The sequence below is a fragment of the Nestor notabilis genome, unplaced genomic scaffold (assembly GCF_000696875.1).
Source record: "Nestor notabilis isolate BGI_N333 unplaced genomic scaffold, ASM69687v1 scaffold22841, whole genome shotgun sequence".
Taxonomy (NCBI): Eukaryota; Metazoa; Chordata; class Aves; order Psittaciformes; family Psittacidae; genus Nestor; species Nestor notabilis.
Genome location: NW_009914544.1, coordinates 2598 through 16599, shown reverse-complemented (window position 1 = coordinate 16599; position 14002 = coordinate 2598). Strand labels below are relative to the sequence as shown.

The window sequence follows — 14002 nt, the reverse complement described above, 5'->3', positions numbered from 1 at the left end:
AGCAGGAATCTGGTCTTCAAGACCCAGAGCATGAGCTGAAGAATAAACCAATAATCTTTTCCTCAGCACTTCCCTCCACAATCAACTCACTTTCAGCTTTCTGCTAACAGGTCCCTTGAAGTGGCACTAGCATCAGACCTGGCAATTTAGCAGTGCTGCCATAGTCTGCAGTGTGGAATTACACATCAGACAGGCAGCTTTACTTTGTAATTCAGTTTATCACTGCAGGCTTATTCTTTCTCTGTCCTCAAATAGTGGGTTATGCACGATATCATAACACACTGAACTAGATCAGTCAGTCATAACGCTGCAGCCAAACTAAACCAGGTACAAGCACACCAACTTGTTTCCAGAGTCATGCTGTGAACTGCTTCACCAGCAGACAATTCTCTGCTTTGAAACCCTCTGCTTCTCAGATGAGAGTACCCCAGAAACTAGCAATGATTTAACTCGGACTGTGACAACCCCAAGGCACCCAGGAATGGTATTTATCAGCCTGCATTATTTAAGGTTGGACTCTTTGTCATAAATAATCCCTCCAGGTCACTCTGGCATCCATTTGAAGAGCATCTGATTTCAGCTCTAAGTGGGCCAAAAGGGAGGCATAACACGCTGCTGCTGCAGTTTCACTCTAGGCTGATCTAAAATAAGCCAGGAAAACTGCAAGGCCGATTCCTTCTTCCCTGAAATATCTTACTGCAGGAGTGGGAGAGGATGAGCAACCATGAAAGAACAGCTGTGGTCTTCTCCGGGTATTTGCCTTTCCAAATCTACTGCTCTAAGTGCTGGCTTCTGCAGCACCCACCCCTTGCTGGAGGCAGGGATTGTTGGCTAAGAATAGTTAACCTGCCTGAAGGCTAGAAGAAAAACATGAAGTTTGAGGGACTTGGGGGCTGTCTGTCTGTTTCTCAAACACTATCGAAAGCTGGTAGGGAAGCACATTGGCTTTTGTTGGAGCAGGTTTCGGGTGCAGGCAGAGGACAAAGTCAGTGTGGGAGCCTCCCTCTTTGCCAGGGTCAGGGAATACCGCTCTCCTGCACAGGCAGGGCCCAGGCAGTGGTCATGGGAGAGGGCAGAGACAGTGCAAGCCCTGTGAACCCACCACAAGGCCCCTCACCCCCTGGCAAGTCAACAAGGACAGAACGATGGAGGCAGATTCCAGGCCAGCCCAGTAAGAAAAGCTTCTAGATACAAAAGCAGCAAGGGGCAATAGGGCTTCTTTAGGTGGAGCCAGTAAAGCAAAGGAACAGCATCAGCTGGCAGAGCTTTGTGCTGAGGAGTTTCTAGGAAAGGGCAGCAGACAGACAGACACACTCAATTCCTGTTGCAGGCTGACCCTGGGGACCAAATGGACTCTCAACTGCTGGTAGCTTCCATCACATAAAGAGTCTGTAATGTTAAATTTCCAGATATCTAAGGCAAGTACCTGATTTTACCAGGCTCCTTCATGGATGAATCACACCCACAATTTTGGCTAGTGGAGCTGTTCCTGCAGTATCACAGGCAAAGACGTATTATGTACCAGCTTTCTTTATAAGGAACAGCCTCTCTCTCTTGTTCTTTCCCCACCTAGACCCACCTGTAATCTGTCTAACAAAGAGGCCTCGACTGAACGATAGACTCCACAGGTTCAGCAAACAGAGCAGACACTCTGAGGAAGATTTCCAGCCAGAAATGGGCAACAAGATGACAGCAGCAGTAGCTGGGAAGCGGGACTGGACTGCTTTCAGATCTACAGGGGTGATGGGAGACAAACACAGAGCACACCAGGAGAAAGCTATGGTACAAGGGACACTAAGGAGGATGGAAATGAACTGAAGACAAGACAGCTAACATGGTGGGTTGGCTGAAGAGACACGCACGGGGGGTAACAAATGCCAGGCCATGCAATCGCCAAAGGGTCTAACCTGAAAGTTCTCAAAATGCATCAGGGACTTGCAGTGTGCGAGCCGGGCAGCAGAGTCGCTATGGTAGAATTTGTGACACAGCCTGCAGAGGTAACCTGCGACGGGGACCAGAAAATCCAGGCCTGTGAAACGGGAGGGGAAGGGAAATCACAGATCACATTGAATGGAACTCAAATAATGAAAGCATGTTAAAAGGGAGAGGGTTGAAGGGGGAAGAAAAGTGGAGAGCTTTGCTTCTGTTAATCAGGGAGTTGCAAGATGACTTGCTGAATATCTCATCTTACCATGGAATGGCTGTGTGGTTGATATTCAGAGAGAAATCTGGCTGCCAGAGCAAAGAAACTACACAGAGCATTAAAGGAGAGGGGGGAGGAAAAAAAGAATACAATGGAAAACTACAGAGAACATGTGATCTCATGTAATGGGATCAAACCAAGCAGAAGACAGCAGGCGCGCAAGAGGAACACGCAGAGAACATTCACAGCATGAATCATTATTCCATCTGCCACACGATAGTGGAAGGTTACAGGGATATGGAAGATTGGTGTAAACAGAGCTCTCCTTGGGCACAAAACAGCCTCTGCAGAGCTGCCCTCCTCGCAACACCAGCGGCCGTTAGAGGTTTGAAGTCAGAATCGCTTGCAGGGTGGGGACCAGGGACAGCCATCTGGAGGCAACACTGCCCACCAGTCCAGCAACATGTCTGAGTAAGTGCTAGGTGGAGCGTGGGGGTTCTGAAGCAGAGGAAACATGCACAGTTTGGGCTCTAGCAGAGAGCTCGATACTGTCAGTACTGCTCAGTATCTCTATACAAGCTGCATTTCTGTTGGAAAGCATTCCAATCAATATGCTTCCAGGCTCCATCTTTCCAGAGCATCTCTCATTTGCTACCTACTTTCTTCCCCTGCCCTACTTGTCCATTTCCTACCTTAGTAAGGAATTTGGCTCTCATCCTTTCTTCTTCAAAGCAAAAGGCTGCTGACAAACATCAATCGCATCCTTATGATTTATCACACAGTAATAAAGCAACGTTTGGCTCTTTCTCCAGGCAGCAGTGACCTGCACCAGTCCAATGCATATGCTGAAGCACCATGGCCCAAGAAGTTGTTACTGCAGTAGGTAGAGATCACCCTCTCTTACAGATACAGTGTGTGGCCAGAGAAGGCTCTTGGGCTTTTGCACTTAACTCTGCTTGCTTACCATAGGCTGTGTCTGGACAATACTTCTCGCTTCCTTCGTAATTCTCCAAAGACACTTCCTTCAGCCCAGTCTGGAAACCAAAAGAACATTAGTGCTTACTGTATCTCTGCCAATTCCCTTCCTGGGCTTTGCTGATAAGCTTGGGAGCAAAACAGGATTCACATACCAGAGGCAGAGTTGCACAGCACCTGGTTAGGGCCAGATACAAACCCCACTGTCAGCAGGCCACTCTGTTACAAGGGTTAACAACACCCCTTGCACTCCAAGCCTGATGTAGCTTAGCCACATACCTCCTTCTTGGTAACTGCTCTCAACTGGGAAAATATTTACCAAGATAAACCTCCACACATATGTTAATGCTACGAGACCAAGGTACCGTGTGGCCATTCAAGGAGACTATGTCAGTGTCTTTGTCAGAAATTCTTTCCCTTAAGAAACCACTGCTTATGCTCCTCAACGGCAAGGTCACATTTGAAGACACCAGTAGGAGCTGTAGAGCACAGCAGAAACACCCTCCTGTATCCCACAGGTAGTCCCTGATTCTCCTTTGCTCTGGAAAAACCTCAGAGCCCTCACCCTCCTGCTGCAGGGTGCAAACTGGTCTGGACTCTTGAAACCTGGAGCTCAACCAGGCAAGACCAACTAAGTCACAGGATCCCACAGCAGATTCTGACAGGTCGTTCCTTCTCCTTTCATATGGCATACCTGCTTTGCAGCAGAATCCTCATTCTCTATCAGCACTACATCAAGGTCTTCCTCCTCACCAGCTGCCCCCTCCTCCTCCTCCTCTTCATCATCATCATCTTCAAAACAGCCAACAGCATCCACTGTGATCAACTCCTCTGAATCTTCTGGGCTGCCCAACTCCTTCTCTCCTAGCCTCACCTGTCACATACAGAAAAGAAAGATCAGACCAACTCTGCACTCTCCATTTAACCAAGGAAAACCCAGATTCTGAACAGACTGCATGTGATGCGTAGAAGGGACTGCAATAAAGGCACAAATCTATCTCACTTCTAGACACATCTAAGTCCTTGTCCCTTTTTTACTCAATTTCCTTAAGCTCTAACAATTGAAGTCCAGCGAAAGATGAAAACTAAAACAGGGCTGGAAGAACTGCGTGTCTTCCTTTCATCCCTTCAGTAGTGAGGGAAGCAGACAGTTAATCTTCTTCACAGTGCAGCTGCCTCCAGTCCTCCACAGGTATCTACTCAGGCAGTATTACCTCTTTGGCTTTCTGTTTGTGCTCAGGGGACTTCATATGCTCCACAAACTTGCGAGGGGTCTTGAAGTGGCGGCTGCAGACAGTGCAGAAGGGACGAAGCGAGCGTTTGGCCAGCTAAGGGAAGAAGGACAATTCAGCAAGTCACAAGAGAAGCACTTTACAGACTGCCCACCAGTTCCTCCATTCAACTGATGAGGTGACAGGCCATAGTTATTGAGAAAAGTCAAGAATTATAAACCAGAGGTGCTTCAGGCCACCTGACACAGCACGAAGCTCCATGGCTGGAAGCTCCAACAGTGCCAGTGTTCAGAGGCAGGAGGTAGCACGGCAGCGCCCTTCAACAGTGAGGATGGTACTGGCAGAACTTTACGTGCATCTCTCCACTCCAACTGCTCTTCCTTTGCTGCCTGAGGAGCAGGAGATGCTGGGCACTTCCACTCAATCCCCAGGAAAGGTCAGTGCACAGATTAAATCCATGCTATGGTTGTTACCTTGTGTTCTTGGGTCCTGCGATGTTTGATTAGATCCCCTGTGAAGTGTATCTGACAAGTGTTACACCATCGCTGCTGGGTCTCTCTGAAAGTGAGAACAGATATATCTGTAAGTCACACCTCCATGGAATACTGCAATTTGCAATCTGTTCCTGGCATTGTTTTCCCCAGCATTCCTATCTTTACAGGCTCGGATTTATCTTCTCCCCTTCCCACCCACTTATATAGGTTACTTTATCTCATGCTGACAGAAAGGCACCAGTTAAAACGAGACCCCAACTGGATCTACTGTATTAAAAACTACACGGCAGGTCAAAGCCAACCCTGGTATCCTTCAGCAGGGAGAAAGTTGCCTGAAGGAGATTAAGGCTCCTGAAACCAGAGGGATTTTGTACCTTACCTAGAACACGGGGGCACCCTGGCACAGTGAGGAATTTTAGGTCCATATTCAGACTGATTTTTCTAGTGCAAACCAACACTTACCCATCTTTTTCTGCTAGTGCCTTCTGCTCCTTCACCATGGGCAGTAATGAAACAAAACAAACATTGCTCATGTGCTGGATCTCCCCAAGTCGCTGCTGGTGCTGAATTCCAGCCATGTGGGATTGGAAATTCTGAGAGAGAGGTTAGGAGAAAAATCCATTTATATGTATCCAAAATATAGAAAATAATAGGCATGAGCTATGCTTTCCATTCTCTTGACTGCTGGTTAACAATGAAGTGGTATAAAAGCTTAAGAGCATGGCTGCCTGTGGATCCACCCACATTTGCTCTCGAGCAGGTTGCTTGCCAGCTCTGCAGAAGAGGTTTATTTTATCTGCACGCTTGTCTTTTACTTTTTATGTTCTTTGTTCCCAAAGTACAAGCTCTTGTTAACAAGCCTCCTGCTGCACCTCCCCACAGCCATGTAATTCACTTCTCTTGACCACCCATATCCCAGTCAGAGCTGTGGATTTTTACCTGCTGACTGCAGCAGTTGGTCTTGCAGATGTAACAGTAGAATTTAAGGACGGATTCAGGGTTGGGATCAGCTGTGCCCACCTCGCAGGTCCAGTGGCCTGGCTTCAGAGCTGTTGTACTGATAGCTCTGCTCTCACTGCTCTGCTGGATGGTCACTTTCAGTGAACCTCCAGAGCTCAACACCTGCCAAAAGAAGGAGTCAAGATTATGTCCCGTCTCTCAGAGGAAGACACTAAAAATGACACCAGCTTTTTCATGGGACCTAAGCTCTCTACCCCTAACAAAAATGTACTGAAGCTTGAAACCCCAGGAGGCTGATCAGAGAGACTCTTGTACACACTCCTAAATCAGCAATCCTGTGTCATAGCACCAGGCCTGTTAGTACAGATGATTGTTCCTACAGCCTCTGTAGATACTGTACGATCCAGCCTCTGGAGACTGGAGCAACGACCTGTTGGTAAGGGGCACAATCAGCTTGTGTTTCTCCACTGCAGACCTAAAGGCAACTCAGCACCATACCTGATGGAGTAAGAAACTCAAACAAGGGCAGAACGATAGATATGATCACATCAACAAGCATCTCCAGTTATGGAAGACTATCCAGTCTGATTCACAGCACAGGTTCAATCTTTGCTTACAGATTTACACAGCACAAGGACCTGGTTTAACGTCTAACATGTGGGCAATGTATTTCATGCAAAAGACTCAGGTTTTGCTGGCTTCACCTCTATCTCATTTTTCCAAGCTGCCTTTGAAAAGCAGAGACTCCCACTATCTGCTCGCACCTGCTCCAATGGCAAGTCCTACAGCAGCTCCCATCTTTTCACCTGATTTCTTTTTACACCTGCTCTCCTGCAGCATAAAAAACGTATTCAGCTATGGCTCTCAATACATATATTTTTCAGTGGTTCTTCCAATTCAACTTCCCATCTTTCCAGATGACTACTGAAATCTTAACAAACCCCGGCACCACAAACAGCCAGCAGTGGGTAAGGTACAGCCTAGCAGAGGTACAAAAGCAGCAAGGCAGAGCAGACTGTGCACTAATTACAGACATATTATGCCTTATTGCCAGGGACAACAGCTTACAGCAGGAGACAGAGCTCCAGACGTGGGTGCCATCTGGTTCCCAGTGGCAACGGGCTTCTCTGGGATAGAGGGGGAGGTTTTATGTTCTGCACCACCCCTGCACAGAGTGGTGTCTACTCACCTCAGGAGCCTTTGGTTCCTCAGAGAATTTCCTCTCTTTAGAGAGATCTTCACCTGTGTACTCCTTTGCATTGTCTGTACCTAGGAAGAGAGAGTCTTTTTAGCTGCCTTAAATCAAAATAGCAATGACAGAAAAAACAAAGCAGCAGGTGAATGAAGCCAGGGAGCTTTCCTCACAGCACTGCTGGCCACGAGCCCAGTTCACAAACCTTTCTCAACAAAAAAAATTCCTTATTAAAGAGGGAAACTTCCCATCATTTGCATTTGGTAGGCAACAGGTTTAGAGGACTATGTGTGGATGTGGCTCCTAGGTTTTCTCCTTTCCCCATCCTGTATCAGTGGAAGAAGGACACTTCCAACAAGACCCACCTAATCTACAGATGCAGTTCCACCAAGGAGTGCCCTAAAAGCATAAGTCATGGTGCTCAGCAACTTACCATCAGCTTGGACACGGGAGCTGGACTCTCCTGCTTCCCTGCTGTCTGTGGCATCCTCTAATGCAGACTCCTCAGTCACACTTGAAGGATATCAAGAAAATAACCTTATTCACTATGTTACAGACAGAGAGATCCAGAAGACACACCAAGGCACAGGCTAGGGTCTAAGCTACCACACACTCTCCACTAAATCCCCAAATAAATACACTACTGGGAGTGGTATTTCAGGCAAGGGTTTGGCAAAATAAAACAATGAAGGGGAGGCATTCTAGAACAGCTTCAGAAGGAGCAGCCAAACAATCTGGACAAGAAAGTTACCACTTTTTGGATCACTTTGGAACTTTGGATTTTTTTGATCACTGCCCTCTCCTGCCAGAGGCCTGCAGGGAAATAAGTTCACAGAGGAAATATTCTTAACAAGAGCTTCCAGAGCTCACTCTTGTCTGACCTGCAGGGAAACTGCAATACCCAGACAGTATTCCAGGCTGCTCTGTGCAAGACGAAACAGAGATCTGTCAGAACTGAATGGGTTCACAGTGGTGTCTTACAGGGTTTTCATCATCACTGCCTGCTCTGTTTGTATCAGTCGTGTTTCATTCCAGAGCCCCTACAGTTCTGCTTGTGAGGGAAGTGGAACTGTACGAGATGCAAATCAAAAGGACTTTGGTTTATTTGGTACTGGTGATCTGCTAAGGAGATAAAAGATCTCAAGGGGAACGCTGAGAATGAACAGTTGGCTTCCATAGGGCACAAAGTGGACTTTTTAGTATCTTTCTCCATCCCTTATTCTCCCATCAGGGCTAGCACATTTCACTATGGTTTGAATGTCTTCTCTCTGAGGCTGGCTTGATATCCCACCCGCTGCTGTCCTTCTGCCAACACGGAGCAGCATGTTCTGCACAAGCAAGAGTGCAGACTGTGCAGGTAACTGCATCCAGTAATCCAAACACCCTCCCCCCCATAATTCGTGGGATTGTTAAGTGACAATGGAACCAGGTTACACAACTTCAGATATGCAGCAGGGTTTGGGCAGTGCAACCATGAAGAAAAGAGTGGCTGGCATTAACATTATTTGTTAAGTGCTGCCAGCAGGCTCAACACTACACCACACACAGATGGTGACAGCACTCCAGGGCAGGGGTTTGCAGTCTAAACTGCAAATCTAAGGAGCAGTCTAAGGGAGCAAAAGACATCACAAGCATGATCTAAGGAGCAAATGGTATTCTGTGGATACTTGACAGGCCGTGCTAGAAGTGGGCGTTCAAGGAGAATTTGAAGATGATGAGTGCTTTCTGCACTGGAATGAGGATGTTGTTCCAGGTATGAAAAGGCACAAGTGGGAAAACCTGAAATGAAGAAGGAGGCTGGTATTCCTGGGCAAGGGGAAATGGAACAGCGAAGCACGAAACAAAAAGGTGTGACATGGATGGGGGAATGCCCTTCTCATCATCTGTGAAGGGCAAAAGAGAACAGTAAGCTATTTTTTTCCAGACATCCATCACTGTTCACTGGAAGTAAACAAAAACACTTAAAAGAAAGCTAAGGAATGATCTATTCGAAGTAAATACCAGCCATAATATATGCATCAAATCTGGCAGTCCCTAACTACTGCTTAGGAAAGGCTTTTCCTAATAGCAGGCTTGCTGCAGAGAGAGCTGTCATTCCTCAGGCTTAAGTCCTTTTTCAGTGTATGGAACAGGACTTTGATTAATACCCTACTAAATATTAATGTAATTAAAATTAAATTAGCTTTGGCAAACAGATTAACAAAGCACACGCGCAAATGCATTCGACTTTGCTTTAATTGAATTTATTCACTTTCTTGCTAATCAGTGTCCATAATTGACAACAGTCCCTGCTCACATAATATTTATCACTCTCTGATGTTTAACATGATCAAGGTAACATCTGAACATGAAAGTAATCCTCCCTAAAGCTAGCCATTAATCTCTAATCTGCACATGGGAAACAGAGAGGTGAAGAAACTTGTCCAAAAGCACACAGTGAATTGTTAACAGGGACGATAAGAGGCCCCAGGAGTCCTGACTCACAGTCATTAACATATGTTGAGGAATTCTCAAATCAATGCCTCCAGAAATCTGCATTCACTCCCTCCTCTTCTCCCTCTGCACCAGCCAACGGCGGCAGCCCCGGGAGAGGCTGCGCAGATGGCACCAGGAGCTGCCGTCCCACTAGATGGCAATGCAGCGCTGCCTGTCCCTGCCTGCACCGCCGGGGAGGCAGGAGAGTCCAGCCGGGCCTGGGGGGCAGCCTGCTGCCCGCTGCGCAGCCCTTGCGCTAATAGGATTGCCTTTGTCTATTTTTACCCAGCAGACAGGGGTACTGGCAAGAATCTTTGCAGAAGGGATACAGAATTCAACGCTCACGGATACAGGCTTCGATACTAGGGAATATTGAGTGCCTTCCCTTCCTCATTCCTCAAAATAAACTACCTTCTCCTACACCTACTGTAACAGAATATATTCCAAGGCTTTTTCTCTCTGCTGATACACAGCTGCTCATTTCCCTTTTGACATTTAGAGAAGAAAATTTAGAGAAATGTATCAGGATAGAAAAGAACCTTTCTGCTTCTTACAAGAATCCTGGCAGGAGAACACATGAGCAAACTCCACTTTGTTGCACATTTACATGAGCTGCAGCTCGTCTTTTTCATTCCCAAAGCTGGATCACCCTCAGCAGAGACCCTGCAACATGCTGGATCTCAGAAGCATATTGAGATTGAATTGTCCATGAGCATCTGAAATACCTCCTACGAGCCAGACATCAGGCCAGTACAGTACAGCCCTAATCATTAGGAAATAAAACCAGACAATAATTCTAAGCCCAGTAACTATTTCAATACCCCATTCAATAAATACCTCTTCAGTCTTTTTGCTGCAGGCTCAGTGTTCAACACAGATTCTATTGGAGTTCTTGGCTCTGCAAGAAGACAGAAGGAGATCTCCTTAGCAAAGCAGAACATGCCACCCTGAGCATGTTCCCTAACTGAATGGCCAATGCCAATAACGCTCTGTTAGAGCAAACACTATACACTTGCTTATTCTGAATTTGAGGATGGTAGTGACAAGGTTAGGTAATGACCTGAGAGACTTGAGTTTAATTGCAGATGTCACTGGATGAGGTGTCATCCAGAAAGAAATCTATATTTACGTCTACTAAGTGGGTTTTAGTCCTATACTTAAGGTGACAAGAGCCCCAGTCACAGGAACATTAATATAAGCCAAGGTGGCAGATCTATCTGACAGCACCCTTTAATCAGGTAATTTTCACCACTGCATATACACTGCTCACAACCTTGTCATACACCTGCATTTTCAGATTAGGCACTCTTCAGCCAGAAATAACATCCCCACATCTGTATTGTATCCAACACTAAGAGATTCAGTGCCAGAGATTCTGTTCTAGAGTACAAGTACTCTTGCAACTCATCTTTTCCTTAGCATGTTGATAGCAACTGGTTTTGCTTCATGTGTTTGACTCCATGAGATGGTGAGTTCAGCATGCGAAAGGCAATGTGGAAGCTTCAATTTCAAAGCAGGTCCCCCTGCCCCCATCTTAAATGGGGCTCACTATCAAAGTGACTTCTGAGAGGCTTCCATCCAAGAGATACGGAACGAGGTTATAACCCCCAAAAATATCCAGGTAAAAAGGCTATATGAAGCACATATATCCTGAGAGCAGAGGGCTCACAGGCAGTTTAAGTCTTTACAGTCAAGAGAGAAATGTAGGTGATTAAGACTAAAGTAATCTCCAGCCTTTGCTGCAGAAATAGCTAACAGCAGTTTATAATGACCACAAGCATTTGTTTCACTACAGGCTCCCCCTTACCTGTGGATGGTGAGGAGTTGTTCCGCTCTGACCCTGCCTGCACTCCCTCTGGGATATCCATTTTCTCATCACCTTGTGACTGAGATGAAGAACCAGGGTCTAATTCCCGCTTTCTGTCAGGTACCCTGTGGAAGTCCTGCAACGGGCAGAGAGTCACTGCCAGCTCTTGGTCCTTCCTCAAACCCAAAATGCCACCCAAAGCACCAGAGTTTTACTGGGGGCAGTAACAGGAATTCCAGCACACAGGAATAGAAAGGAATAGATGGTTTACAATGACATTTCTCCAGTGCTTTAAGTAGCAACTGTAGGAAACCTAGCTGCTTGCAGGGAGTTGGGTCCCTTTAGAGGGGCTCTGGCAAGAGGTGCATTGGCAGGGAAAAAGAAAAGTCCAAAATAATCCCCCTTCCTTTCAGCTCCTGAGAAAGGACAGTCCAAGAGTGGAAATTTACCTTATCCACCACATCTTTTTGACAGAATGGAACCAACTATGCAAAAGCTAATCTAAGAGGAGGGAAGTACTGGTCAATTAAGCCAAGAACCACTTCCAGGACACTACACAGGTCTTCATGGTGGAAAGTGATAAAGGTTTTTACAAAAAAAACCCCATAGATTTTACAAAATCCACAAGAACAAATATGATCCTGACCTTAAAAAACAAAAAGGGAAACCAGCCCAAAGAGGCAGTGACATGTCCATGGTAGGAGCAAGTCATTTGGGAACAACAAACTGGTTTGGAAGGCTAATGGGACAGAACTCTGGCCTCTGGGAAAAGCAAAGCACTCAGCCAGGATTTCTTCTATTGCAATTACTTTGAAGCTGGCACTTCTAAAGGATCCTTTTACATCTTAGGTGTAAACTGTTCTGCTATGAGGAATTGTCTCTCTTGGGCAAGAAGTGACAAGAAACCTTCTCATCATGAATATAAATAGGGACCACAAGAATCTTAAAGATGGACCCATTTGTGCAGTTCTGTGTCAGCAGCATGGTGCAAAGTGCTGTTTTCATTGTAAGGCTCTCTCCCTGCTCTTTTGTTCTCCGCCTACAATACAGTCAACTGCTGGAAGTACAAAAGGAGCACAAAGCTCCTCACCAGCTGGAAACTGGAAGCCCACCTTGCGAAAGGTCCGGTTCTGCCGCTGGAAGGGGAGGTTGGGGAAGCCCATGCGAGGCTTTAAGGAGACCCCAACGGGTGGTGGCCCCAGGAGGGAATGTCTTGTAGCCTGAGGGAAGAACTGCTGCAGTGCTGGCGCTGTCATGTTAAATCCACGCAGGTTTCCTGGAAATGCAAACACACAGCATGTCACCACCCTGCAGGGTGCAAGGGGGGAGAAAGGCCTTCACCTGCACAAGCAGAAGGTAGAGAGGGGAAGGGCTCCTCCACCCAAGACCCTTTACTTCACTGAGCAATTGTATGGGTGCTCTATGCTCTTCAGCAGACCAATTTGATGTGATAGCAGCCATTACTATGCATCAGGCTATTGAGTTATAATTGTCACTGCAGGCTAAGATCATTAGAGCAATTATTTGATCTGAGCACACTGGCGCTTGTGTTTGCCACAAACAAGGTCTCGTTTTACTAGCATTCTCTGTAGAAAAGGAAAATTCATCCCACATTTGTGCAGCTGGCAGCTCACACCATAACATGGATGCTGTTAACATATGCCAGCGACAGCGTTTCGTTTAAAACAACACTGGACTCCTCAAACAAAAGATTCCCCAGCCCTCTCTGTCACCTGGTTGTCACGCAGGCTCAACATGTCAACCTCAACCCTTGAGACTGCTATTTCCAATTCTAATACTCTACTTCCTGTTATTTCTGGCAGCATCCATAGACTAAGTCCCATCAGTTCCTTACGAAGGCAGTCCTTGCCTTACCCATTTCAGGGGTGAGGGCATGGAAGTGCCCAGATGCCTCAGCTACACCCCCAGAAGCTGTCCACCATTCTGGGAATCTGGGTTTATACTACAATTTCAGCCCCATCCCCTCACTTGAATTAATACATCCTCTGCCTTTTCAGCAGCTGCCAAAACAGGGCAGTAAAGTTTGGAGACAGGCACCCAAAATCTCAAACAACACTGCTTAAAGCCTGCAACACAACTGGAAGTACTCCCTCGGGTTTGTCTTCAAAAGCAATCTAATCTTTTATTACTTACCATAAATAATATCTTACTGTAAAAGACATAGCTGTATTTAAAAACAATATCTGCAAGGCAAGAAATCATTCTGCTCTGTTTAGTACCTTTAAAGAACCACACATCCATTTCAACTTGAAGTATCTATCTTTTCCTATTCCCATTGCTGAAGCCACACAGTCAATTAATTATTGATGCTGATGTTTTCCAGGTACAGAAATACTCCAGCATCAACTATTCTTACATGTAACCCAAACCCGAGTGACCAAAAAAATGCAGAGCCCTAAGAAGGGCCACATTGGACACTACAACCATAATATTACATGTTACCTGTGGCTACCTGGTGTAGACTATTGAATGAGAAGTCACAGCTCAGAGGTGAAAAGAGGAACAAGTGCATGTAGAGTGTTCATTAGCATACCTTATCCTGCTTTTGTATCTAATTTGCCTCAGGTTCTTGGCTCAGTAAGAGATGTTGCTTTAGGGAAAAAGGTCCACCCATGCTAATATCAAACATCTGACAGGAGTGTGGCTGACTGGAGTCAGACTTTTTTCCTGTCACAAATATATATATATATATCCCAATCTTCA

At 46.1% G+C, this 14002-nt stretch overlaps 1 protein-coding gene across 1 annotated transcript in view; it reads right to left on the bottom strand.

Moving 5' to 3' along the window:
- The window catches only part of CIZ1 (CDKN1A interacting zinc finger protein 1), a gene marked incomplete at its 5' end in the record, with an annotated part of 16570 nt that overhangs the window by 1508 nt on the left and 1060 nt on the right, over nt 1-14002 (bottom strand). Inside the window, 12 exons of the mRNA XM_010023711.1 lie at nt 1908-2029; nt 3108-3177; nt 3813-3992; nt 4333-4446; nt 4824-4908; nt 5307-5437; nt 5784-5966; nt 6994-7073; nt 7430-7509; nt 10309-10369; nt 11279-11414; nt 12391-12554. Of these exons, the coding sequence (XP_010022013.1) occupies nt 1908-2029; nt 3108-3177; nt 3813-3992; nt 4333-4446; nt 4824-4908; nt 5307-5437; nt 5784-5966; nt 6994-7073; nt 7430-7509; nt 10309-10369; nt 11279-11414; nt 12391-12554 (1406 nt within the window). The remainder of the gene's footprint in view (nt 1-1907; nt 2030-3107; nt 3178-3812; nt 3993-4332; nt 4447-4823; nt 4909-5306; nt 5438-5783; nt 5967-6993; nt 7074-7429; nt 7510-10308; nt 10370-11278; nt 11415-12390; nt 12555-14002) is intronic.